The sequence below is a fragment of the Grus americana genome, chromosome 19 (genome assembly GCF_028858705.1).
Source record: "Grus americana isolate bGruAme1 chromosome 19, bGruAme1.mat, whole genome shotgun sequence".
Classification (NCBI taxonomy): domain Eukaryota; kingdom Metazoa; phylum Chordata; class Aves; order Gruiformes; family Gruidae; genus Grus; species Grus americana.
Window position 1 is genome coordinate 6,912,404 of NC_072870.1, and position 25,839 is coordinate 6,938,242.

Genomic DNA, 25,839 nt, shown 5'->3' on the forward strand with positions numbered 1-25,839 from the left:
TATATTTGCACCGTGTAACCTGAGTAAGACCACCTCAGTGAACATAGCTGAGTGTTTTTCAGGCCTGCAGTGGATTTGTCTCGCTTTGGTTTGAAGTTTGGTTTGTAGTGAGCTGGGTTGGGTTATCTGTGTGCCTGGTTTAGGTGCGCTTTCAGTTCTGCATCCAGCTCTGAATAATAGAGGTAGGAGTCAGCTGGATGAACCCCAATGCAACAAATCCTTATTTGTCAAAGATATTTTTTTTAAGCTGCCATAATCTTATTAAAGCAAACATTAAACACGTTTCCAGTGCCAGCGCTACATGAGATAATGAACTGGAAACAATCTAACCCTTAATGGCACTGGCGTTCACAGAGGTCAGATGTGCTTTAGTCTCTATGCCATCTAAAGAGCAGCTTGCTTATTTAGCAGGGAGACTGCTTTTACACTGGGGAGGTAGGGGATTAGGGAAATGGTTTAAACTGGAGTTGCTGGGAAAGCAGTGAGCCTGGACCAGTGACCTTTGCAGACTTCACCCTGCATTGCAAGGCGTGCCACTAAGAAACTGGGATTTTTAATTATGTTACAGCATTGCAGAAAATGGTGTTATCTGTGGCGGCTCAAAGTGGTTAGGAGTTAAATTCCTTTGTCTATACTGTCTTCCAGGCCACTTATAGTAACCCTTTGTTTCTCATTAGTGACAGAGACAAATAAATGGACACAGCAGGAGGATTAAAATTTGGTTTTGGGAAAAGAGTTGTCTTGCACTTGGCATTAATGGGCTTAATTTAGTGACCCTCTTTGGCAGTAGAGCTGTTAGTAGACGCTTTTACTTAATATTTTTCTCAAGCCTTAAGTAAATTCACGGGGCTGTGGAGTGTGATGTAACAAAGTGATTATGTCTGGATGGGGAGTAGCTGTGCCTCGGGCTGTGTGGGTCAGCACTATCTCAGCTGAGTTACTAGATGGGGAGAGCATTAAAAAATATTGGAACGGTGGTGGGGGTTTTTTTCCGCCCCCTGGAATGTTCTCTACTGAAGTGCTGTTGCATCAAATGTCCTATCTTCTCCTGATCCCTTGCATATATAGGTGAATATTTTCCCAGTAAATCTTTGTATTTCTCTGGCTTTTCCCTAATAAGCCTAATTAGTGTGTGAGTGAAGGTGATCTGTGTCTTTGTTTATTGCTGTGGGCATGTGTTTAAGAAGTATCAAGCTGAGTTAACCCTAACCTGGTATTAGCTAAATTGCTAGGCAGTGTCTCTTGGCTGCGTGGCTAGCCGAGGGGATTGGCATTTGGATCTTAGGCTGATATTAAGCCACGTTGTGCAGTGCCAAAAACACAGGCTCAAACTGCAGGTACACACGTGGCTGATTTCTGTACGTGGTGAGGAGGTGAGGTGTGTCCCGAGGCACCCTGTGAAGAAGGGCTGAGCTCTTCACCCTTCACTAGGAGTCAAAACCAGCCAGGAGCCAGGGATGGCAGTTACTTGGGCTGCTTGTACGGTCAGTTAGGGGGGTTAGAGACTGAAATAAAATGATCTTCCCCTGTCCTTATCAGTGTTCTGCCTATCGGTGTGCCAGTAGGCGTCCTGGCTGTTGGTGTAGCAATCCCTTCCTCTTTCTCCACGTGAGATACCTTATCCACCCAGTTTCCTTATGTAATATTGCTGCCTGATTCATTCAGCTTTGGATTTCCATCTCCGTTTCTCCTAAAGTTTTTTTTTAAATGCATTTTTTTCCCCCTTGCTTCGTTGGGAAGACTGAGGCTCCCATACGCTTGCATGAAGTGGTGTGAACAGTCTGTCTTGCCCCCTCAAACCAGACAGAATTTACTTCACTTTGGGCCCTTATGCTACCAGAAAGTAACCCTCTTTGGTTGTGAATGCTGAGGCAGCTGTCTTCCCCTCCATGCGGTGCTTTGGTCTTTCTTTTCCCATCCCTCCAGTTGTCTTAAGAGTCTAAGTAAGAGTCTACAACCAAGTGTTGCTGGGGGCTGATATAAGGAAGGATTGAGTATGCTTTTTCCCATCAGAACTTTGTCAAGTGTATTTTTTTTTAAGGTTCCCAGTGATGGAGTTTGTACCACCTCTACTGTTGATCCCTGGTTTTTGCTCATCACTAGCAGATCCCTTTTGGATCTCAGGTGACCTGAGAGGAGGCAGGGGAAGATGAGATATTCGAATGCCGTGTATCTCTGCAGTGTGCCTCTGGCATTCTCTCTCAACCTGAGCAGGGATGCAAGTTGCTCTACTGCCAGAGTAGAGCAACCTCAAACCCCACTTCCATTTTCCAAGCAACTGTTTGATATGTAAAAAAGCCTAAATAAGCCTCTCTCTAACAGTGGAAGAAAATGGTTTGGGATGTGCTTGAGTTGATGCATGAAATCATGGTCTGTTGCTGTGATGGTGAGATTGCGTCAGTACTGTTAGTGTCTCAAAGGCAGCTGAAGGTCTGGAAGAGGCTGCTGGCAGGATCTCAGCCAGTTTGTCACATTCACTCAGTGTCATGTGTTGATGTATCCCCTCAGATACTTCTTGCAGCTCTTGTGTATTTGATAATGCCTCCTTTTCTTTGGAGAGGGTGTCTCTCTTGAGAGGGATCCTGTAGCAGTGAACGTCCCAACAGAACTAACCTAGAAAGATCAACAGAAGCATTAACTTCCATGTCAAATGTCATTTTGCACTTCCATTTCTTAAACTGGGGGGGGTGTGGGGGGGTGTTCTTCCAGGCATTTAAATAGAGACTGCGTGGTGTAAAACTGGATAAACACCAAGTTAATATTGTTGACTTAAATTTTCCTCAGCATTGCTAGATATTTATTCCTATGATTAGTGAGACTCCAGCTGCTTGATAGGTTAATTTCTTTAGTGAATAACTCTTACTTTATCTCCATAGTGAGTCCTGTAATTGGTATTAAATGTAACATGCATATTGTACAGGCACAGATGCTGAGCATGTGTTAACAATTTAAAAAAAAAGGGGGGGGGGAAAGGGCCTTTAGTACAAGAACAAGATACGCTTTGCTTATAACCACAGCAGACTCGCTATATGACTTAGGGAGAGCTGTTCCCTAGTGTACAGAGCCAGGACTGAGTCTGCTCCGGATTGTGCCCGTTTGCCACCCTGGGCAGATCTTCTTGTTCTCTGCTTTGCTTTCTTGTTTGTAAAATGGTGACCAAGCTCACTGTTACAAAGCTGTTTGAGATCTCCAGCTCCAAAATGTAAAGTAATGATAACAGTCACTAATATGGAAGTAGCAAAACTTGCTTGGGCAGCAGATTGCCGGATGCAGGGTTGTGCATGCTGAGAGCTGGCTTTTGATGCTTTATCCCCTTAAAGCCGGCTCTAAGTGGCTAAACTTTGTGCAGATTATGGCAGCGCTCCAGCTCCTGGTTTACTGTTGATGCAGCGCTTTGTGGGATGTCTGTCCGTGCTGTAATGAGCTGGGGTCATTTTGCCTTTAAACCTTTTTGTGTGTTCATTTGCTCTGAAAATCCATCGGGCATGAGAGCTCCATGTTGGCCAGCACATCGTGCAGCTCACACATTTAACGGGAGCGGGGCCCTCTGCCCGGGAGCCAGGGAGGCTGCCTTTAAACCCGGGGGCAGAGCAGTAAATCTGTAGGAATGGACAGGCTTGGATTGTCTGTTATGTAAGGATTTTGTTTAATACTCTAGCCGCTCATCTACAAGAATATTATTGATTCAAGGCTGGCAGCTGATCAGACTGATTTATGCCCTGAATAGTAAAGCTGTTTGATAAACACTGGATAGCCACACTTTTCTGTAATACTCGGACCAGTTTGGGCTGTGTTGCTCTATGTAATCAATCTGGATATAGGGGGTTCTGACCCCAGGGGTCTCTTCTGCATGCTTCAGGGCAGTGTCCCACCACCGTGCTTGCTCTGAAGTGTGGTGGAGGGCTGGGAGCTGAGTGCTGGCTCTCACCCTCTCCTGTGGGGTGTCCTGGGCTTGGCAGCCTGGGAAGAAACGGCTGCTCCAGCAGTCCTGAGTGCCTGCTCGATACAAAGGGCTGGTGAGCAGGGGCTGCTTGGTGTCGCTCCCTCCCTCACTGACTGCTTTCACGTAGAGAGTTCAAAGTCTGGCCTCAGTGGACAACACCCTGGCTTGTTGAAGTTGATTAGGGACTCACCAATATTTTATCAAAAAACCCTTCTACTTAGTTGTTTCATAGAGTAGGAAGCCTCATGTAGCTGTAGAAGCCCAAAAGCAACCCCCAGTCTGCCCTGGGTGCCAGATTCCTCTCCTGGCTCTGCAAGTGACGTGCTGCATATGAAGTAACTTTCCTAAGATTATGTACCTTTTCGTGGAACTACAGTGTGAGCGTGTCTGTGCTAGGTCAGCCCCAGCACCCATTTATGCAGTGGATGTGATGCTTCCCCAGGGTGGTCTCTCAGCTTCCAACAAGGAACTGAGCGTCTCATCTAGGCTGTTCTGGTTTGATGAGCTACAAAGGACATCTGAGGATTTCTGACAGGGCGTGTGTCCATTGCTGGAGCAGTGCTGATGCGGAAAAGGAGCTCTTCTGGTGGGTTGCTCATTCATGTCTGATATAAGGCTGTTGCTCTAACAGCAATAGGACTGCTGGAGCTTTGCAGAGCTGCTTTTTTACACTTTAGAAAATGAAAATGTCTAGTACTTAGTTTCATTGGCTGATGGAAATCATTCAGCAAGGCAAAACATTATTACTAAGTGCTACTGAAACTGGTCGCTGTGATATTGGCAGCATGACCTGTCCTCCACCACCTTTGACACAGCCATCCTTGGTTTGGACCGTAGACCTTTCACTCTGCAAGCGTGGCTTGGCAGCATGAAAACAGACACATAAAATAGGTTGCAAATGAGGTACTGAAACTGCCTGTGTGTGAGCCACAGCAGAGTGCAACAAGATATCTGCAGGAGATCAGAAGATGCAGACCATGCATGATCTGTCCTGCAATTAAGATGTCTCTAACAGGATTAGCCCAGATCAAATGGCCTGCTAGGAACTGTGCTCTCAGCATTTCAGTCAGCCCTATCGCCTGATTCTTGTTCAGTAAGTGCCTTGCGTTCCTCGCTGCTGTGATACTGAGTGCATGCTCTCATCGAGCTCCTTGAGCTGTGATGCTTAACTCTTGGTTTGGGGTGCGAGGGAGGGAGGAGGCAGCAATTGTCTCCTGTTAACCTGTGAATTATGGCTCCATGAAATGCATGGCTGCTCTGAAAGCCATGGCTATGCTATGGACGGAAGGCAACATGGTTGCTGAGCAGTGGTTGTTGCAGCTTCTGTCCCTGGCTCCACCCTCCCTCTTATTTTTTGGAGCTCCAAATTTCACGTCATGTTGCAGAAGTGATTGTAACCCCTCCGGATCACGTGAACACTTCAGCAGAGTCACTTCATTACAAGCTGCTGTTAAGATGCAAATAAACCCTCCTAATGCAGTAACTCCAGCACTGCTGCACTTCATAAGTCAGCATAACTGCTTACACAGAGCTGAAATTACAGGGCAAATGCTCTTCAACTGCAGAGCAGCCGCAACACCATCTGAGCCAACTAATACAAGTAAAGATGCTGATGCATTTTGGGAAGAGGTGCTAGTGCTGGTTTTGTTGATATAGGGTCACGCTCAGCCTCTTCTTTAAACCCCTGTGGCTGCTTGAGTGATGTTGTGGCAGGATGGGTTTGGAGGGAATAAAGAGAATTCCTGTTTGAAGAACTTTGTGTGTTTGCTGGCCAAAGGCTTCCTATTCATCCCCTACTCATCTCCTGAAGCTGATGGCTCTTCACCCTGGACAGAGGCTTTGTGCTGTTCAGCAAGAGGCAAGCCTGCCAACTTTGGGCTAAGGATCAGGGCTTTGCAAGTGCCACAAGTTCCCCTTGGCCATCAAGTGGCAGCTCTCATCCCCCCCCACCTTCGTAGCAAGCGTTTCAGCCCAGGTAGGCCTGTTAGTTGTAGCAACGTGGTCCTCTTCTCCACGGGGCTGCTGCCTGCTCCCATGTAAGGCAGGTTCATGTTGTCCTTCCGACAGGAGTGGCTGCCTGCCCGTGAGATGAATGGAAATGGTTAACTAGAGCTGCCAGCCCTGGGGAATCAGTTCAGCAGCACTTCATGCCTGACTAATATCTGCTTCTTTCCTTCTGCACTCTGCCTGTCACTCCAGATGGGAGAGGACACTCCGTGGGTAATTGGTTCCTGTTCCCTCTGTCTTCCTCCTTCCCTCTTACTCACACACGTCGCTGTTACCATCGTTTTGAGTTTGGAATAAAGTTAGGTCTTGGGCATCTTGCAGGAGGATTGGGTAAACCAGACCTGTAGTTTCTGAATGGGGAAAAGCGTTGGTGCTATGGGAGGGTGACAGGCAAGAAAAATGGAGAAAGGAGCTTCTGTGCTGCTGCAATGGGTAGTGCACCCCAGATCTGATCTGGAACTGATTAGTTCTTTATTAACTTCTCTCCTTTAATTTCTGTTGAAGCTGATATGCTGTAACTTCTCTCTTCACGTATATGTAGAGCCAGCTCTGCCTGTAGAGACCTGGTGAAGCTGCCAGCTCCTCGGAGCCTGCTCTGCGGCTTTGTAGTATGCATCTGCAGTGCTTGGTCCCAAGCACAGGAGCTGAGAGAATGGCAGGCTGCTGTGTGCAAACCCCTCCTGTGTGAGTAAAGCAGGACTTTGGGAAGAGCAGGTCGGAGCTTCCTGGCATTGAAGAGAGATCTTTTCTACCACAGACAGAGATGCTGGGTGCAATCTAGAAATGTAAGGACACTCACAGTAAATTCTCTGAGCCAGTGAGGTGGTGTTTTTTCTCTGCCTTGTAGGGGTTTCAACTCAAGATAAGCAATAAATCCAAATTCTACTTTTCCCCCAAGGCCTGACAGCTAGGGAAAATGGAAGACTTGCAGATAGCTTGAGGAACCCTAATATGTCATTCCTTTCCTCCTTCACAGTGAGTGCATGCAGATACCAGTGTACAGGTTTCTTCGAGCTTGGATTCCTACCCTGCAGCTTCTTAGGATGAGTGTAGTAGGAAGTGATAGAATGGTTAACATCTGGCTTGATTATGCAGAATTATTCAGTCATTTCCATAATACCCTTTGTAAAATGCTTGCTGCTTGATAAACCACTCATTCTCCTGCTTCAGACAACAGCACCAGAAATCCTTCGTGCATGCAATAATATCTGGAAATGAACTGGATTCTTTACCTTTCTTCTTTTCCTCTGGACTTCATGGCTTGTCAGTATAAAGTGTGAAGTTCATTTGCGTGCAAGACTATGAATAGGGATGAGGTGTAATAGTTGCATTTATTACTCCTCAGTGAGCCAGTAACAAGATGTAAATGATCTGATATATTAATCTAAAACATGGCTTGGCTTAAAGAGCAGTGTGTAGAACAAAACTCTGCTCTGCCAGGCTGTTTCGGGGGGGGGGGGGGGAGACCTGACAGTGTAATAAGCCCTATTTTATAAGCTCAATATTAATTGGATTTGCATCCTCTCACTGGGCTTCCTTTGGTCTGTAACTGGTCCTTCTTTTTGGCTTTGGAATCGCTCGCTCTTATCTGTTATCTCTTAAATAAGCAAAGAAAAACTGGACTTGCGCAGTGCACTGCCGTGGGCAGCAAGAGGATGGGTTGCTGTACAAAGAGGTGGCTGTTGCAGAAGATGAGGGATGTCCTATAAATTTCTGCCATAACCTCAAGTAGGGATAAACTGCGTCTCACACAGGAAAAAAGCTCTTAAGGCTTCTTATCAAAAGGCAAATTGTGTGTGATTTGTACTTCTCTAACACCTACCTGTGGTAGCTAATATTGTGTCAGGTGGCTCCTATGGGGACTAGGGGAAGGAGAGATGTCAGGGGATAGGAGGAGGATCCGGAGTAGCGCAGGGATTTGCTGAATTTTACAGGGGTTTTTTTGGAGGCTAGTTATCATCTAGTAAGTCACTGTCTTGCAACTTCGCTGCTGTTCTCAAGATATTTTATCCTTTTTATCTGTGCTCTGAGGGAGAGAAGTATGATGCTTTACGGTGCCTCTTGACCAGTGTAAAATACATTTGCCATGAGATCTCCCAGGGAGCAAGCTAGCAGGGACCAGAACAAAGTTGAATTTCAAGTCTTCTGTGCAGAGGGAAAAGGTTGGAGCCTTTTTGGCTCTAAGCACAAGCACTCCTGGAAGCTTCTGCTTTAGCTCTATGGTGCTTTTTTTTTTTTTCCCCCCAATATCCTAGCACATCAGCATATATTTGAACAACATACCTAGACCCTTTGTTGACCCAGTTTGTCAAATGCTTTTTTTAAAGCAAACAGACTCCCCAAACCCTGATCAAATGGAAGAGCAAAGTCATCTACAAGGCGAGCTGTGTTGTTCTGGTCTGCCAGTCCAATCTTTTCCCCATGGGGCTGGCTCCTACCTCGCCCCTGAGCTTGCTTCATCCTCCTTGTATGTTGTTGGGGCATGATCCTTGTCTGAATGTGACTAAAAAAAAAAAACCCCGCACTAGGCAAAAAAACTACCATGGTCTGAACAAAAGCCTAGGACACAGATAAGCCTAGAGATGTGTCTGTGTGAATAACCTCTGCAGATCTGTGCATGTTTCCTCCTGGCTATCAGTCATCTGTCGAGTGCTTTATAAATATTCACAGGAGTGATGTTGTACTTGCAAACAGCACTTGTAGCCAGCTTTGGAGTCTGTCCTGATCACTGAATTCTCTCAAGCATGTAGAATGGTGTGGATATTTTTTAAAAATGGGCTTTATCACTAAGAAAGTGGTCTGGATGCTTTGTAAAGGGAGTTTGTGGTAGGACAGCTTCTAGGTGGGCTGCAGGATGGGCAGAAGAGCTCCAGGATTCGGTGTTTATGGAGGGTTGCGTGGGTGGTATACCATGGCTATTTCAGTCGCTTCAAACTTAGCTGTATAGCTTGGCAGTGATCGTTACTGAAATATCCTAGTGCACCGTAAGGTTTCTTTACTATTTGAGTGCCCCATTAGATCATGAAGCTGTTTTGTTCCTGTCTAAGGGAGGGGAGCACCTTCAAAGGGGAGATAAAGCCCACCTATCTGAGCTGTTGTAATAGCCGGCACGCATCCCGTTCTTTCTTCCTCGTTATTGAGAAGAGCCACATGTCAGAGGAACGTAGCCAAGATGTATTGTGTTTTCCCGTAGTTTGTAGCTGTTCCCTAGAAAACTAAAGCTTTCAGGAAGTGAGCTTCCTGTCAGTTTTATTTTTATTCCATTTCACAGTTATCCCACTGGGTTTTGTGGAGCTGCTCAGGACTGCTGGCAGCCAGTGTGGTGGGTTGAAGGGAAAGCACTGATGCATGAAACATGAACTGCGCAGAGTTTTTGGTGCAGATGACAAGTGCAAGAGGGGGATGAGGTTTTGTTCTTACTAACCTGCAAAACACTCCTGTCCACAGTAGATGTGTGGGGTAGTTCTCCAAATGGCTCTGCTCACACAACAGCAAAAAAGCCCCTCTGTTGCCTGTGCTTTTCCATCATTGCGTTTCTGTCTGTCCTGTACGCAGCAAGCAAATGAGACATGCTCGCAGCAGTGCGGTCAACTGAGCTCCACTCCGGCCATCTGACACTTGGCTTAAATGAACTCGGTCTTTCTCTCCTCTCTCTCCTTCTCTCTTTCAGCTTGGCAGTGACCTTGGCGGGGGCATTGGAGGAAGCCCGGCAGTAAGTGCCATTCCATTTTTTTCCCCAATTTAAAAAGCTGCTCAAAGCTCAGGGTTTTTAAATACAAGCTCACTCGTTATGTGCTGGAAGATGCTTAAATCCCTGAAGATGTTTGAAAATGGACAACTGCAACCGAAACACACAGGTCCCAACCTAGGTTGCTTTGAGTCCAGCTGTCACCTGGGCTTTCCTAAGAGCAGCCAGGGCCAGACTTGTTGACTCTATCTGCTTAGCTCTTCTTTCTCAGAGCTTTTAGTTTGACCACCAGCATTAACGTTGGCACTAGCCCAGTCCTTGTTCAACTGCTTTGGCAGCTGAAAGGCCAAGGATGCTTACCTCTCTACTCACAAAGCCTGTTCTGTTGTAACCCTAACCCATTGTTACCATGGGCTTGTCTGAAATCAGTGCTTTTCTCCTCCCAAATGCCACATAAGATTTTTCCTGGATATCAGGATCAGGTGATCTGAGCTATCCTACTACGTGTGGTCAGTGCTGAACTCTGCCTGCCACCAGCCACCTTCTCTGTGCCTGTGCTTTGGGAGTGTCCTAGTGCCTAGAGTGCTTGCCAGGACATGGGAGACTTTCAGGCTGCTTCCAAAGCACCCTTGGCTTCAAATGTATACCAACTTCTTCCAGGAAAGCATGGGAAAAGGATGCAAGATGACTTGGAGACACAGTGGGCAGGAGGGAATGTGCCTCTGACCCACAGCCAAAAGCCGTCTCCTGGAGAAAGCTTCAGTCCCTCTTCCCAGGACTGTGTAGCCAGTAATTCAGTGAGGAAAGTATACTCAGTTCTGGAGTGAGGGCTTTTCAGAAACCCCCGTTATGGCTGCAGTCATTCTCTCTCCTTCTTTCCCTGTGAATCTTGCATTCCTTTCTAACTTCAGCATAAGGGCAGAGGAGAGCCAATGGTGCAGTATACCTGTAGCTCCCAGGCAGCACACACCAGGACGTGGGAAGTACTTACTCTCTAGAGATCATACCTGCAAAGCCAGGTCTCTGCCTTCCTGGGTCAACATCAACCCACCGAGCAGTTTTGTAAATCCACCAGTCCTCCTTGTCCAAAGGGTTGATTGAAACACCACATCTCGGGTGGGTTCCTCAACACAGACCAGCACTGAGACTTCAGACCCAGAGCAGTCATCGATATTTCCTATTGCCTTAGTCATTCTGCCTGTCTCTGGGCTGCTGACTGGTAAATCCTGTTCTCAAGCATGTAATTCTTCCTGCTGTCAGTAAATAAGAGAACTCGGGAGCCTAACTTGAGTGTGGCTGTCCCACCTGGAGCTGGGCACCTAAAGGTTAATATTCCAAGTTTGGTGCCCTCATTTTAAATCCTGAGAGGGAAGGATTGCCCTTCTTGCAGAAAGGTTGTCCTCTGACAGGCAGAGACAACTAGTTCTGCTTCATGTAATGAACTTTTTGGATGATAGCGCTGAGAATGCAGAGCTCTGGCTTTGGGTGGGAGTACACAGTACGGTCATGACTCCCTTGCTATCTCCGGATATGCAAAATCTTGCAGATTCCTGAAGACTGCTGTAGCTGGGGGAAGATTTGAAGCATTTTTTTCTTTTCCCTGGGTTTATGTAGGGTTGATCCACAAAGCATATTGTCTTTATGAGAAGGAGAGATGGAGAAGAAAGATTCCTCTACAGTGGGAATAGATAACTGGAGCTATAAAAAATGATGTGAAAGCTATTGCATGGTTGAGGTGACAGCCGAGTGTAGGGATTAGTTGCCAAGAGCTTTGGAATTCAAATGCATTATTTAGCACTATTGATAATTCAGCAGGGAAGCTGCAAACAGCTTTAAAATATTTAGGATATTGCCCAAGTTCACGCTTTATTAAATAAGTGGTGTTCCTTATATGTGATGTTAATCAGTGCCTGTTCTTTTTAACTCCTCCAGGTGGGGCAGACCTACATTCCTTCTTCCGTGCCAGCCACCTTTGCTCCTTCACCCACCCCAGCAGTGGTGAGCAGTGGACTCAATGATCTCTTCGAGCTCTCATCTGGTATAGGCATGGCTCCTGGAGGATATGTGGCTCCCAAGTCTGTACGTAAGGAGAAAGAATCATCCTCAGTATATTACCTTACCTTAGGCAACAAGCAGTCTGAGGTTGCTCACTTGTCCCCTTTATTGTGGGTTTTGGGCACCCTTAGTTCAACTCAGTCCTGTTAGGGATGCCCTGGTTTTTTCCCAGGCAGAGTAACAGTGTGTTGGAGACCATGTTAGTTTTTGTTTATGGACTTATGGGGTTGTTTTTAGCAGTTCTCTCATTTCATCTGTAACAATATTACTCTAAAAGAATGGCTTATGTAAGATATGAGAATTTCAATTTAGTCAGAGCAGTTTTCCTGGAGACCTACTTCTTAGCAAGTTTCCCCAGAAAACTGCGGGCAGGATACAATTTGCTACAAGTTTCATAGAAGATTCATTTATTTGGAGGACTCCAACATGACGGTGATGATAAAATCACGTGATTGGGATGAGCATGCCGCAGTGTAATGCGGATAAATGCTCTCTTAGTGACAGAGATCGCAGATGAACTGACTGAAGCGTGCTTAGTTTGAAGGGTTCGTGAGATGCAGACGTGGTTCTGGTAACAGGCTGGGGAGCAGCCACAGGGAGCTCAGGATTAGCCTTTCATGCCTGAAAGGGAATAAACAAAAATTAGCAGTCTTGTTAAATACTCAATGGATGAATAAACTGAATTCACCCTATGAAATCTGGGATCTCAAGGTACTGCAGAGCATACTCGAAGCTTCTGGTCCTTAGCTGCTTGCATGTATTAAACCATATATAAGACCGAGTACAAAAGAACCTGGTGATTTTGAGCAAAGTACTTCATTTTGCACTACCCAAACTTGAGTCTGGGTTTTTCCCACAAAGATGATTTGGGAACCCAGAACCCAAACAGCTAATAGTATCAGCCCTGTGATTTTATTTGGTTCACACTTTAGTATTGTCCTGCCTCTAATAGCCCAAGAGATCCTTGGAGAAGCCTGTCCATCAGCAGACTTGGTAAGTCTTGCATTAGTGTGATGGACACAAGCTTTCCCTGTTTCTTGTGCAGTGCAGACTAATGTTATAGTATATTTGAATTCTTACGTGAGTGCTGTGAACACAGATTAGGAGCAGCAAGCTTGTTTCTCATTGGTGAGCTTGATCCTTCCAACACCCCGTGTCATATCTTCCCTGTAGTGTTTCTTTAGCGTTTGTGGGCTTAATGTGCCAATGTAGCTGGATTTCTGAACTCGGGACTTTTCTGTTGTTTGGAAAACTGTGCTTGTTTGTTATCTTCAGGCCAGACTTCTCATGCTGAATGGTATCTCTTGTGTTCCAGGTTTGGTTGCCTGCAGTGAAAGCTAAAGGACTGGAGATCTCGGGCACGTTCAGTCACAGGCAGGGACACATCTACATGGAGATGAACTTTACCAATAAGGCTTTGCAGCACATGACTGACTTTGCCATTCAGTTCAATAAGAACAGGTAAGAAATCAATACACTTTGTCCACTATACTAAAAAGGCTGCATGCTCCTGTGAAAGGAGTTTGTGCCTACACTGCTAGATATAGGGAGGACTTTTATGTAGGTATATAATACAGTCATGGAAACAGCTGGATGATACAGCCCAAACTCTCCATCACACCACAGCTGTGTGAAAGGGATGAAAACACAGACTGATAACTGTGAGGAACCAGGCAGCAGACAGTCCCATTGTTCTCCTAGCTCTGAAACAGCATCTGCCCCATTTAATCTCTGCAGAGTTTTAAAGCAGCCTCATGAGTTGTTAGGCAGGTTAGTGGTTTTATAGCCAGTAAGCGCCCCGAGGAAAGTGAGAGCGTAAACAGGCAAGTGTTTGAGCTGCACAAGTATCAATCCATAATGCCTCTACCTCCTGACTTAATTGCTGTGCTGCCCCTCAGACTGTCTGGAAGTACGGGTCTCATTAATAAAGCTATTTGTCAATGAAGAAGTTGCAAGGTAAGAGCCTATGGCACATGTTTTCCCTGTAATTGGCAGCAGAACAGTTTTGTCAGAAGGAGCAGCCACTTGAATGTTTAGAGCATACAGATTGTTCTCAGAAATCCATCTCAGCCAAAAGACATGACACGGCAGTACAGCCACGGTGTCTTCCCACAAATACCGTTTCCAGTCAGAGAGCTTATCATGTGGTTTGCTGCAAGTTATCTTGAGCAAGGACCAGGCTAGTTCTTATCAAGACTAAAGAATGTCTTGTGACTGAAATCTTTACCATATTTCTTAATATCCCTTCACTGCAAAAGGGTTCTCTATACTAAAGATCCACTGAAACCATCTCTTTAATATCACTGTTAGCCATGCAAATTTGGGATTTCTTGGGACGAATAATATTTACTTACAAAAGACATTATGCTAAGTAAGTCTTAGTAAATGATCTCCCTGGACTGCTGTATTTTCTGGAGAGTTTTGCTAAGCTGCTGTATGCAAATGTTTCATGCAAATTGGCCTGAAAAAAAGCCGTTTCGCTTGTGATTTTTCCCCATACATCAAGCTGTATTTTATCCACACCTACATGGTACTTCTCAAGGATGTAAGAAGTTTAAATACTGTACAGTAAAACCGCAGTTTCTCCTTTAGCAGCATTTCAGCACACACTCTGTATACAATCTACTACTATTTACTCTTCTACAAATACTGTTCTGTCACTGCTTTCCACTGTGGCTGGTGCATTGGAAAGAGCTGCAGTGGGCTGGCTTTTTAGGTTTAAATATTAAGGTTTGTGATTGGGAAGTTTCTATTGCTTTTCCCCCTCTCCTGCTGCTACTAATCGCATTCACTGCAGTCTTGGGACAGAGCATTAAAATTAAAAAAAAAAAAAAAAAATCAAAGAAAGCTAGAGCTCTAGTCTGCTGTAATATCACAGCAAAATGTAGCAAAATGCAACTTTGTTTTTCCTCTGAGTCTTAGGGAAAACACTAGGGCTTATGTCCCCCAAGGTAAAATGGCTGCAGAATGCAAATCACGTGGCTAGGCCCTTGCTGAGAATATTCTTATTTCAGCTCCCTCGAGCTGAAAACTAAAGAGAACGAAGAATGGGGCATTTACTGGTTTCTGTAAATGACATACCCAATACGCATGTGGCCGACTCTCTTCACAGACGGCATCAAGTTTTTAATGCATAAAATAAAAATACACACCTATACATCTTTGTTCCTGTAAATGCTCTATCACTTCTGAGCTAACATGAGTTCTGCTAAAGAGAATGAGTGGACACTAAAACTATCCTATGCATCTGCACTTCCATCTGCTTTCGAAAAGAAGCTGGTACATAGGACAGAAGAGTTATGTTAAATGTTAGCTGCTTTTCCTCTTCTCCACACTAAACAGAGGTGCCTGTGGAGTTAAATGCCTCTTGGACTGAATGGGCAAATAAACATTTGCTTTGCTATGGTGGTATACGTCCCCAACTGAAGGAGCCTCAAACCAAGGAACAGAGCCAGACGCTGTCATTCGGGACCAGACAGCTGGCTGCATTGATTCATTTGTTCTACAGTGCTCTGTTACAAACTGCATACTCCTCCTTGGCTATGTATTTGTTCTGTTTTGGCTCTTGTTCCTTCTTCCCTAGCTCCCAATGATATAACAGCCATGCAGTGTGTTATACACTTTACTTAGTGCTCTGCAGCTCTGTAAGAGAGAGCCAAGAGGTCTGAGTCCCGGTGCTGCTCCTTGCTGGGCAGGCTGCTGCTGAGCACATAGACCAGTGCCGTGCGGGTAATGGAAGAGTTCCCAGATGCTGGTACTGTGGGCAGGATGGTGCTTGTTGTCAGCGAGACCGACCTGATTGAGTTTCCCACGCCTTGTCCTACTTTGAGTGTCTGCTGGTTTGAGCTGTGTTTCTCCCCTGGAGTAACAGCAGGGGCAGCTCAGGAGTAACGGGAAGACGAGCCGACTTGTGCTTGGCAAAAGGGGAGTAGGTGTTGGGCAATGCAGTGCTGCTCTCATCATCTCTGTTTTTTCTCTTGCCCAGCTTCGGGGTCATCCCAAGCACCCCACTGGCCATTCACACGCCTCTGATGCCAAACCAAAGTATTGATGTCTCCCTGCCCCTCAACACTCTGGGACCAGTCATGAAAATGGAGCCTCTGAACAACCTCCAGGTAAGGATTGTCTTGTTCTGGGTGGCGGGGAGATCAGCAGGTGCTCAGCCCAGTTTATTTGACCCAACACAACATGGTAGGACTCTAGTAACTAAATACCATGTGTACAGGGTAACCAGGCAGACCTCATGGATTTGGGCCATGAGTCTGGCCAAAACTTCTTCCTATTCCCTTTTCTAGTCTCTTCCAGAAGGACTGAAGCAGAGACTTCTTGAATTTTGTGACTTATCAAACACCTCAAACCCACTGCTTGCATCTGCGTAGACTAAAGTCTTTGTCTGGTCCAGTAACACTCTTCTGTAAACTGGGCACGAGGTTTGGTTGGACTTACAAACTGGAGATGGTCTGAACAGAGAAAGTGCCTGCCTGTGGTGGAGCAGGCAGTGAGAGCTGTCGGCAAGAATTGAGGCAATTAAAGGAATTGCAGGAAAGATGGCAACTGCTGAGTGATTAATATTTCTCTAGTGCTCTTAACTTCCAGGGTGCTTTACAAAGGCATTGGCACATCCCTGCCCCAGATAGCTTAATCCAAGGCAAACAAGATGTGTTCCAGGAAAGGCAGAGGAGAAATGACGTGAGCAGCTAATGTTTCATTAATGAGGCCATTGATGCATCTCAGGGACAGCGTTCCCTAGAAGGGACTTTTTATCTGATCCAGAGAGATGTTCCCCTCTGATTTGGACCAGAGACTGTCTCCATCAGTCCTGATGTGCCTCAGGGGCTTTGGTCTTGAAGTACTCATCAGGCAGGTGGCTCTCCCTGCAAGCAGGCTCTTTCCCACTGCTGCCATGTACAGCCACTCTGTGGAGCTCAGCGAGTGACTCCTGCATCTGCTCTGTGGAGCTGGGTCCTCCAGGACGATTTTCCCAATATCCCAAAAGCATGGTTAACTTGCACTGTAGCATGTCTCACTTGAATCAAGTCTTCAAGAGATGGAATTAGGTTGGGTTCCTGTAGTGTAGCAGCCCATAGAGGGGAATATTTTGAAGCAGCTCATTCTCTTTTTAGATTAAGAGAATGCAATGGAAGTTACTATTTATTCTGCCTGAGCAACTGTTTTTTTCCCTTCTTTTGACTTCCATTCTGGGGCTTATGACTTATTGATGAGTCTTTGGGCAAACAGCTCGAAATAGCTTCTCTGGCGCTCAAACGAGCAGTCCTACACTCCAGCTCTGAGCTCAGTCATGCGATTGGGGGAGCATGCGGACAGTGAATGAATTACATGTGCTTGTCTTCCACAGAGGGCCCTTCCAGCTTGTGGAAAAGCTGGATTCCCTCTGCGTCCAGGTCACAAGGAGGTGGTTACATCACTGTATTTGAGTCAACTGTGGTAAAATCTACCTCATGCTCTGAGGCAAATTTGGAAGTCTCTAGGAGGTGATGGTCCTGATCTGCTTCCATAACACCGGGGACTCTCTCAACGAGGCATTCTCAAGTTGCTGCTTCCTTTGATCAGGAAGGAAGTGAAGTATTTGGGTTATTAAATCCCTAAAGGAATAGGAACACAGTTTGTTTCTTGTGGCATCTTCTGCTAGAACAAAGCAACAAGAAAACATGTGAGGAAACCTCCAGCTACCTTACATTGAGGCAGCAGAGCATTCATTAGTGCCAGACTTAGTTGCTAATTTGCTAGCTCTCTCATTGCCATAGAAGTTGGCTGCCCTTTTACAATTGGGGAAGCTGCCATATGGAGTAATAGTATATTTCTCTGCAAAGAGTTGAATCATGATAGCAGATGCCAAGTTAAAAAGAGCACTCCCCTTACTTTTTTGACAGCAGTGGGTTTGATGGAGATCTGTCATTGCCCTGACAGCCAAGGCTCTGGTTTTGTTTTGCGAGTTTATGTAGAAATTATCTGTCTTGAAACATTCAGAAATCATTTTGGTGACCTACTTAGGGAACAATTTATAGCATAATATAGGAGTAGAGAATACAAATGTTCCTGTATTCATTGAAGAACCAAAACACTCATCAAGTTGAATTTGCTTAATGCGGTTTTTCTGAGCTGGGGAACATTGAAGTAGATGCAGGGCTGGTTTGAACCTGAGGACCTTATGTTCGTCTCCTATTCTGGTGGGGTTTTTTGTTTTAGTAACAAGAAAAATAAGTCCTGAAGTAACCAAACTGCTGGCTTTCAACTTTTTGTCATGTTAATTAGAAACTTCAAAGACTAGTTGTACCTTCCTTAGGCAACTATTTCAGAAGTAATGAATTCAAGTCTTGTTCAGGTTATTTTTATTACCGTTTCTAATCTTTCACCCAATACAGCTGGTTTAATCTTAACATTTGTAATCATGGAAGGAAACTAAAATATTTGACACGTTAACAAAAAAGCCATTTTTACAAGAAGATGAGAAAGACTGAAATATTTTCAGAGACTTCTTGGGTAAAATATTACTGTGGCTCCCAACTGAAAAGTCTTCTGTTTGCCAGTCACCTTGCATCTTGTGATAATGAATAGGCTTCTCCCTCCCACCCCAAAGCAGTGATGATAATGTGACTGATAATCTGACCTGTTGACTCAGATTCAACTCAGTCAAGCAAGCCAAAATTAGACTGGGCACAGCACTGTAGGGCTGAACAGACTCCATCTCTGCTCTCTGGTTTATATTTTTTTACTCCTTGCAGATTAAAAAGCTGGTGTCAATGCCTTTGGAGTCTGCCTGTGGCTAAAGAAAATCTGACACTAGTTATTTGTGTGCTGTTAACTTCTGCTGGCTCTTGCAGTGCCTTGTCGGCTTTTTGGAGGCTACCTGGCACTTGGGGGTGCTGTGGTTTCCTGCCCAGAGCTGCCTTTGCAGAGCACGGCACTCGTGAGCGATAACAAGCTCTTGCCCAAAGGTGTGTGCGAGGCTATGTTCAGCTTCACAAGTATTTAATAGCCATGACTCGTTTGCCAGCCAGGGAGATGGCTCCAGTGGTTGTACAGGCATCCTTGGGTGCTGTAGTCACCTTTTCACAGACAAAGCAGCGAAACCCCTCTGATGACATCTAGGCTGTCAGGCTTGCACCTGGTGGAAGAGATGGGGTATCTTTGCAGCCGTGTGTATGAGACCTTAAGCTCTCAAAGAGGAAAATAGGTTCTGAAATAGGGATTTTCATTGATGAGGGGGGAATCTTTCCAGATACTTCTTCGGCTTCAAGTCAAATTTGGAATAAGAAAATGCCTAGGATGAAAGCTTTTCTATGCTAAAGAGAACCACTGTTCCTAATAAATGGCCTTTCAAGGGCTGTGAAATGCTGTGAAATCAGAATACCCGACTTGTTCTTTGGGGTACATGTGAATTGCTCCCCTAACCCTGGAAATGAGTGAAGTGGAACCAGCCTGCTGCAAGAGTTTCGGTGCTCAGACCTGGCCTGTCATGACACGCATACAGCAGCCTCTTCTGTGAGGTGGTAACCACTTGCAGATGATGATACAATCGAAAACAAGCTGCAGGCACTCCCAGAGCAGTAGCAAGTCTGCCTGAGCCTGGAGCATTGCCGTTCTTTTGGGATCCACATTCAAAATTGACAATCAGTATGTTGCATTCCCCAGCGTTACCTGCTGTCAAGTGCCAGGGCTGTTTTTTGCAGCTACAGAGCATGCAACTGAAAGAAGCATAGCTTCAAGTTTTCCAAAATGCCCATAAAATGATCTGGCAAGTATTGAAAGGGAAGGATCTACCAGCAACATTTCTTCCTGAAAAGTGACACTTGGAAACACAGACCTTTCCCTTGCTGCTAAGCAATCTGAGGTGCAGAACATTTTTGTTTCTTCCAATGAATTTGGCAAAACATTTCTATAAATGCAGGTGAAGGTGCAGCTGCTTCATTGAGAAAAGATCGGTCGTGTATTTGTCCTTCTGCGCTCGGTTCTGCTGTAACTCATCACCTCTGCTCCTCCACTCTTCAGCGTCTCGCAATGCAGAACCGCTGGAGCTCTCATTCATCAGAAGTGTTCATGTATCTCAGGTCACGAATACAGAGCACTCTGTACTTGGAAACAGATTTCACACATTTAACTCTCCATTAAAAACAAGGCTGAGAATCGGCATGAGCAGCAAGTCCAGCCAGCAGATGTTCTCCCTTCAGACCCTGCTTGATTGATGGCACAATATCCGCCTGTGCGCGAGCTGTGTCCAAATTACTGCACCAACCACCACAGAACAGCCTTGGGTAGCTAGATGTGGAAGGTGGTTTCTTGGGTTTGTTGCCTGGGTTATTTTTACTAACATCCTCTCTTAGTCAAGGGTCTTATTCTAGCAAAGAGAACCCTCCTGGGAGCTCCCTGGATTAAAGACTCAGATCACAGCTTGGCATCTGCGGCCAGTTCCTAGCTCGGCTGCGGAAAGCTGTTGGCTTGCCGATTAAGGGCAGGTCTGCCACATGGTACAGCACATTTGATAAAAATGAACGTTTTGAACTTCAAGTACGGGCAGGCACACACGAGAGCATAACCCTCCCAGTAACTCGCTGTTCCCTGACCATTGACGTAAGCGGCGTGCCCAGAGCTGACAGCCGCAGCCAGGGGTGCAGCACCCAGCCTCGCTGTCTGCTCACAACTCTGCTGCCCGGGCTTGAGACTTGTGCCTGTAGGTAGAGCATCCGGCTGGCAGCGGCTGTCAAGCGCCGGTAGGATCCTGAGAACCCTACCTGTCAAACAAAATGAAGTGAAGTAGCTAGCACTCCCTGGGGGCATCTGACAGCCAGAGCAGCAGACTGTCACAGAATAAACCATGACCTTGTGCTGGCAGAGGTAAAAAAGATTCTGCAGAGGAGAGTTCTTCTCGCCTTAACAGTTTGGCTGTTACCAAGCTCTAAAGCAAAACCCAACTTGAAGTAAATCCTTAATTTAGTGTAGGTGCTAATGGGATTCCAAGTGGGTATGTTGTGTACTTGCTGCTGATGGAAAGCATCTGTGTTGCTTTCAGACTTGACTTTGAAAGTCAGTTCTTATGCTCAAATCTGGGATTTAAAGCATCAGAAATCTACACTATTGAAAAAAATAACTTAGCATTGTTCTTATGAGGTACCTCTTCCCCAAAATACCATGTGCGGGCAAGCAGAGGGTTGCAGTGCAAGAAAGGACATCAGAAGGGTGCTCATGCTGCAAGGTGAGCAAGTATGTTCCAGGGATTATTTCTAGAGGTGCTGCTTCCTCTAGTCAGATCATGAACAAGACGTAAGCGATTGGGAACCCTGTGCCAATTTTTAGTGGGCTCACACCTTTTTCAGCAGTGAAGCATCACATGAAAATCTGGCACCTTTTGACTTCTATCCCTCAGAAGTTCTGTACTCTGCTTGACTAAATTCACATGGTAGTAATATTATTTCTTTTCCTCCTTTCAAAAAGATCACAGATGGAAAGCCATTTTTATTTAAAATGTTTCTGTTTCAATGTTCAAATGTCTGAACCTGAAGGTCTTGTTAAAGATTTAATAGTTCACGTCCAGGTTGGCAGGTTAAAGCTGCAAAGCCACAGAAAAAGTTAGTCTGGACTGGAGGATTTATTGAATGCGAGTGGAGGTTTCTTTCAGGTATGTCAAACCTGGAGTGACTTCTCAACTACTGGTATCACTTTAGATGTCATTGATTGTCTCAGGTCCGTGTTCCCACCTAAGGAGCATTGGATTTTTTTTTTGGCAAGTGGCTGTGGTTAGCTATTCAGTTTCTCACAAGTGCTGCTGTGGATCTGCTTTCTGCCTGCGGTTGCTTTTGTAGCCTGTCAGATGGCATTGGGTGCTCCTGATGTGGCAGTGCAAAGGCTGAAGCATGACCTTGGAAAGCTGTTATCAACTGTCAGGGCCTCTTCGCCTCTTCTTGGTGAGAGTTTCCCCATCCAGGTATCTGCAGGTGCCTTTTCATGCACCAGATCTCAGGGACCACAGCGCTAACAGTGCACGCCTGGCTGTTCGGGGGAAGTACGTGGTGTTGCACGATGGAAGCTAGTCTTGAAAAGCTTACCAGTCTTATCCTAGTGCTATGGGTTTAATGAGACCGTAGCTTTTTCCTTTCCTGTTTGCAAAAGTTATTTGTAACAGCTGGTTTCTGCATCATTACAGATACTTGCAAGGTGACACGTGATGTCATTACTGAACCCACTGATGCAGTTTGGGAGGAAGACTGGTGTGTGGCTTGCTTTTCTTTGCTGGGAAGAAATTGCACTTCAGAACATCTTAATTGAGTAGCTCTCCAGAGTATAGCCAAAGCAGCTTACTCAGTATGTTTCTGCAGAGTTGAGAAGCAGGTCAGCAGATACCTTTTTATAGCATTCTTATAACTGCAGGGACAGGGTTAGCATATTAATTTGGAGTGTGCCTCTAGAACCGTGACTGGAGAGAAGGCACTGCTTTCCAGCCCCTCTTGTAAGAAACTGCTGTTGTATGGCAACAACAATTAGCTACAAAAGCTAAGTAATCTCTGTTGTTCTAAGGCAAGGCAATTAATCATTAAATCAGAGTTGGAAAAGATCTTAGGTCATGCAGTGTAGTCCCTGCTATGCTTTGTTGTTTTGCTACAGTTCCTCTTATTGAGAGCATTGTCAAGGCTGATTTTAAACACTCCAAGCACTGGAGCTTCTGTCTTCCTCAGGAGAATTTTGTGCTGCTTAATAATTCTCACTATCAAGTTTTCCCAGACGTTTAGCCTGAATTTTTCCTCTTCTGGCTCGTCTCCATGACTTATATCCAAGCGTAGCATCTGGAATGGCTACACTGCTGTCCCTTCCCCAGCTCTCCCCTCCCAGACTCAGAGGTGCATTTTTGGCTACTCACCCAGTCTGTTCAATCACATTTTGCAGAGCTGAATCACTTAAGTCCATCCACAAATCTGCTTTTGTCCCTCTGGCTTTGGTGCCTCTAGCTCAAACACTAGACACTCCAACTCGCGAGTATGACGCCAGCAGTCGTAGCATGTGACAGCTCCCCATTACAGGGGACCGTTTCCTTTTTTTTTTTCTAGGTTGCACCATCATTTACGTGGTTTTAGTGGGCTTTAAACTAATCCCTTCTTAAGCTAGTTTGTACTGTGGGAATTAAATATAAGCTGCTACCTTCAGCGATGGCTCAAAGTAGAAACCCCACAGACTGTCACATCGACCTTTCTGCTGTTCTTTGCACTTCTGGGACCTTCCCAATTGCTAGAAGAGTTTGTTTCGGAGCTTGATCTCCTACCACTTGTCCTCTGGCTTGCATGCATGTCTAATCAGCTGACTTGTGTTTGAATTCTCTGGTTTATTCCCCTCCCTTGTCTATCTGCAGCTGTTTTTACTGACGTTTGGGGGTGTCTTTCTAAATCTACCACTGTGGGACAATAGATTTTCTCAGCAGAACACTAATGTATGTAATTATTAATGTGAATGGAGTTTGTCTTGGCATAAATCTTTGTAGCAGCAAATTTATTTCTTTGGCTCAGCATTTAGCATGGTCTGGTTTGTGTTTCAGCTGGGTGACAAATTGGAGAACTCCTTCTGGGATTTTTCAAAGGAAGTAGGAACTCGAACGGCTCCTGAAATTCAGGGCTCCCCACACAACCTCAATTCTGTATCTCTTACAGGCTAAGTTTCCTTCATTGCAAGCAATGGCAGGTGTCTGCTGAACTGTACTCCCGTGACAGGCTATTGCTATGCGGGATGATGTGAGGAGAGCGTGAGAGGCATAGAAATAAAGCCCAGAGCTACCTTTTTCTGTGCTGTATTATGACAGTGCACTTTCTCAGACCTCCAGTTTGCTCCTGCTGTACTGTCAGCTCTCAGCCTGGGGAAAACTGAAAGGGAGGTTGCTCTCTGTGTTAGCAGAGATTAGTCGGTAATGTGGTAAGCATGTGCGATAAAAGGCAATCCAGTGCATCTTCCTGGCTGGCAGAGTTTAATGACACTGCGAATTAAGTCTTTTGTCAAGTGATCTTTTTTTACCTGCCCTGATTGCTCTGTAGCAGGGCTTTCTTGTTCCAGGAATCAACACCCGGCACATGTTCGCTATATAGCTTTCACTAAGATAAAGACAGGAGGCTTGGGAGATGCTGCAAGGAAGGTGCAGGCTAATGGACTCGCTTCAGGCTTTCTAGAAAGCATCTGGGCTGAGATACGACTAATGAAGGAGTCTGCATGTTCAGACGTGACTGAAAGCTGGGGGTGAAAACAAAGAACACACAGGGGTTTGGAGCTGGGGAATTACAAGAGTGAGATGGCAAAGAGGGGTGATGGAGAAGCTTATGTGCAATATGACAGACGTGATAGTAGCTGTGTGCAGCCAAGAGATATGAATGTACCTTGGAGGTGAAAGAAGTGAGGGGAGGGAGAGGCTGAATGGAGCAGAAAAGAGCAAGGATGCTGGCTGTGACCCCATCAGTGCAATTGGCTCTGAAGCAGCACGGTGAAATGCTCATAGGAGAAGATTGAGCAGCTTTTAGTGAAAATGGAGCGAGCACAGAGGGGTGAGACTGATCCTTGTCTGAAACTACCCAGAAGCTAAGCAACATCTCTCCAAGTAGTCTCACATTTAGAGCTGGCCTCTGCTCAGAGAGAACGCTCCAGGGTGCATGGGCAGGTGATGAGACCGTGCGAAATCTTGGGATCCCTTCGGACTTCCAGTTGTTAGAGAAACTTTAACCACCCCTGTTTCTTCTGTAACAGGTGGCTGTGAAAAACAACATTGATGTCTTTTACTTCAGCTGCCTAATTCCTCTCAACGTGCTTTTCGTAGAGGATGGCAAAATGGGTGAGTGCTTTTAGGTCTGTGGTCAGCCTCCCTCAGCCAGGCTGTGCTGGCAGTGCCCAGCTGGGTGCAGTTGTCCCATGGCTGAGATTCACTTGTGCTTGGCTGTGACCTTCATGCCAGTGCATCTCAGCAGTCTGAGTTGATCTGTAATGGTTTGGTAGCCTGTCTCCCTTGTCCTGCAACTCCAATAATTACCAGAACCCAATACTTCTGCTCTGATTCTTTCTGCCAGACAAGGGGTGGATCTGTTTTCTTTGAAGCTGATTTTTTGGGGGTTTTTTTGGAGGATTTAATTCATTCAGATAGGTCCAGGATTTGCCCCCTACCTCTTTCACTGTAATTCGTGTGTTCCCGGTCACCTTTATTAAAAACTGCTGTTTGAATTGGCTAGGAAGTTACTGGAAAAGCAGCTTTCACTAACATGATCCTAAATGTGTGGCTCTCCTTCCTTCGCCTATTCTTTGTTTGTAAGCAGCTCATATGGTAAAGACTGTCTCTGGTTTGGGGGCTCCAAAATCCATCAAAGCTTTGCTGCTTTTACAGTGAGACTGAGGTTGTTACAGGAGCAAATCCTGGATCTGACCACAGCAGGGCAAAATGTGACCAAAAGATCTTTTGTGTCTCTACCTTGTATCATTCTATGGTGAATTAATTAATGATCCAGTCCTGTGAGGATCCAGGAGTGCTGATCGTCTTTCTCATTTCTAGAGCGCCAGGTCTTCCTTGCAACATGGAAAGATATTCCAAATGAAAACGAGCTTCAGTTCCAGATTAAAGACTGTCACCTGAATGCCGGTGAGTCGTTTAGTTGTACCCTGCTGAGAGCGCTTTTGATACGTGGTCACTAGACATCACCTTATTAATAGCATTGTCTATGGCTAACAGATAGGTGAGTATTGCACTTATGAACAGAACAGCTTTGGATCCCAGGACTTGTTTCAGTCAAAAACTTTAGCTGAGTCCCCATAAAAGCACATCTAAAATCCCAGATTTTAGGTTTTACCTATCTGTTTCTTCCTTTCGTTCTGGACTTTATATTCGTGTTTTCTCTTTTATATTTTGCTTCTCTGCAAAGCTGCTCTTTTAAATAGAACTGAATACGGTGTTGGGGCTGTACAGCAATCCTGTCCTGCTACTGTGTGTTTCAGGCAAGGTGTTCCAGCCCTGACTTTAACCTACTGCATAATCCTGGGCCAGTCACTTCACCTTTCAGCATCTGCTTTCTTCTTTCTGTTGTGCAAGAATAACCCTACGTACACTACGAAGGGTTTTGACATCTATGGAGGACAGGCCATGTGAGAAGAGTTTTGGTCTGCTGCTGTTAGCCACTAT

General features: G+C 45.5%; 1 protein-coding gene across 3 annotated transcripts in view; it reads left to right on the forward strand.

Annotated features, from left to right (window-relative positions):
* AP2B1 (adaptor related protein complex 2 subunit beta 1) overlaps window positions 1-25,839 on the forward strand; it is an 81,645-nt gene that overhangs the window by 44,407 nt on the left and 11,399 nt on the right. For 2 of the 3 annotated variants that reach the window (XM_054847550.1, XM_054847549.1), the window contains exons 15-20: window positions 9,621-9,662; window positions 11,571-11,717; window positions 13,009-13,154; window positions 15,679-15,808; window positions 24,423-24,507; window positions 25,216-25,302. In XM_054847550.1, the coding sequence (XP_054703525.1) occupies window positions 9,621-9,662; window positions 11,571-11,717; window positions 13,009-13,154; window positions 15,679-15,808; window positions 24,423-24,507; window positions 25,216-25,302 (637 nt within the window). The remainder of the gene's footprint in view (window positions 1-9,620; window positions 9,663-11,570; window positions 11,718-13,008; window positions 13,155-15,678; window positions 15,809-24,422; window positions 24,508-25,215; window positions 25,303-25,839) is intronic. The other variant, XM_054847551.1, reaches the window with a different exon arrangement.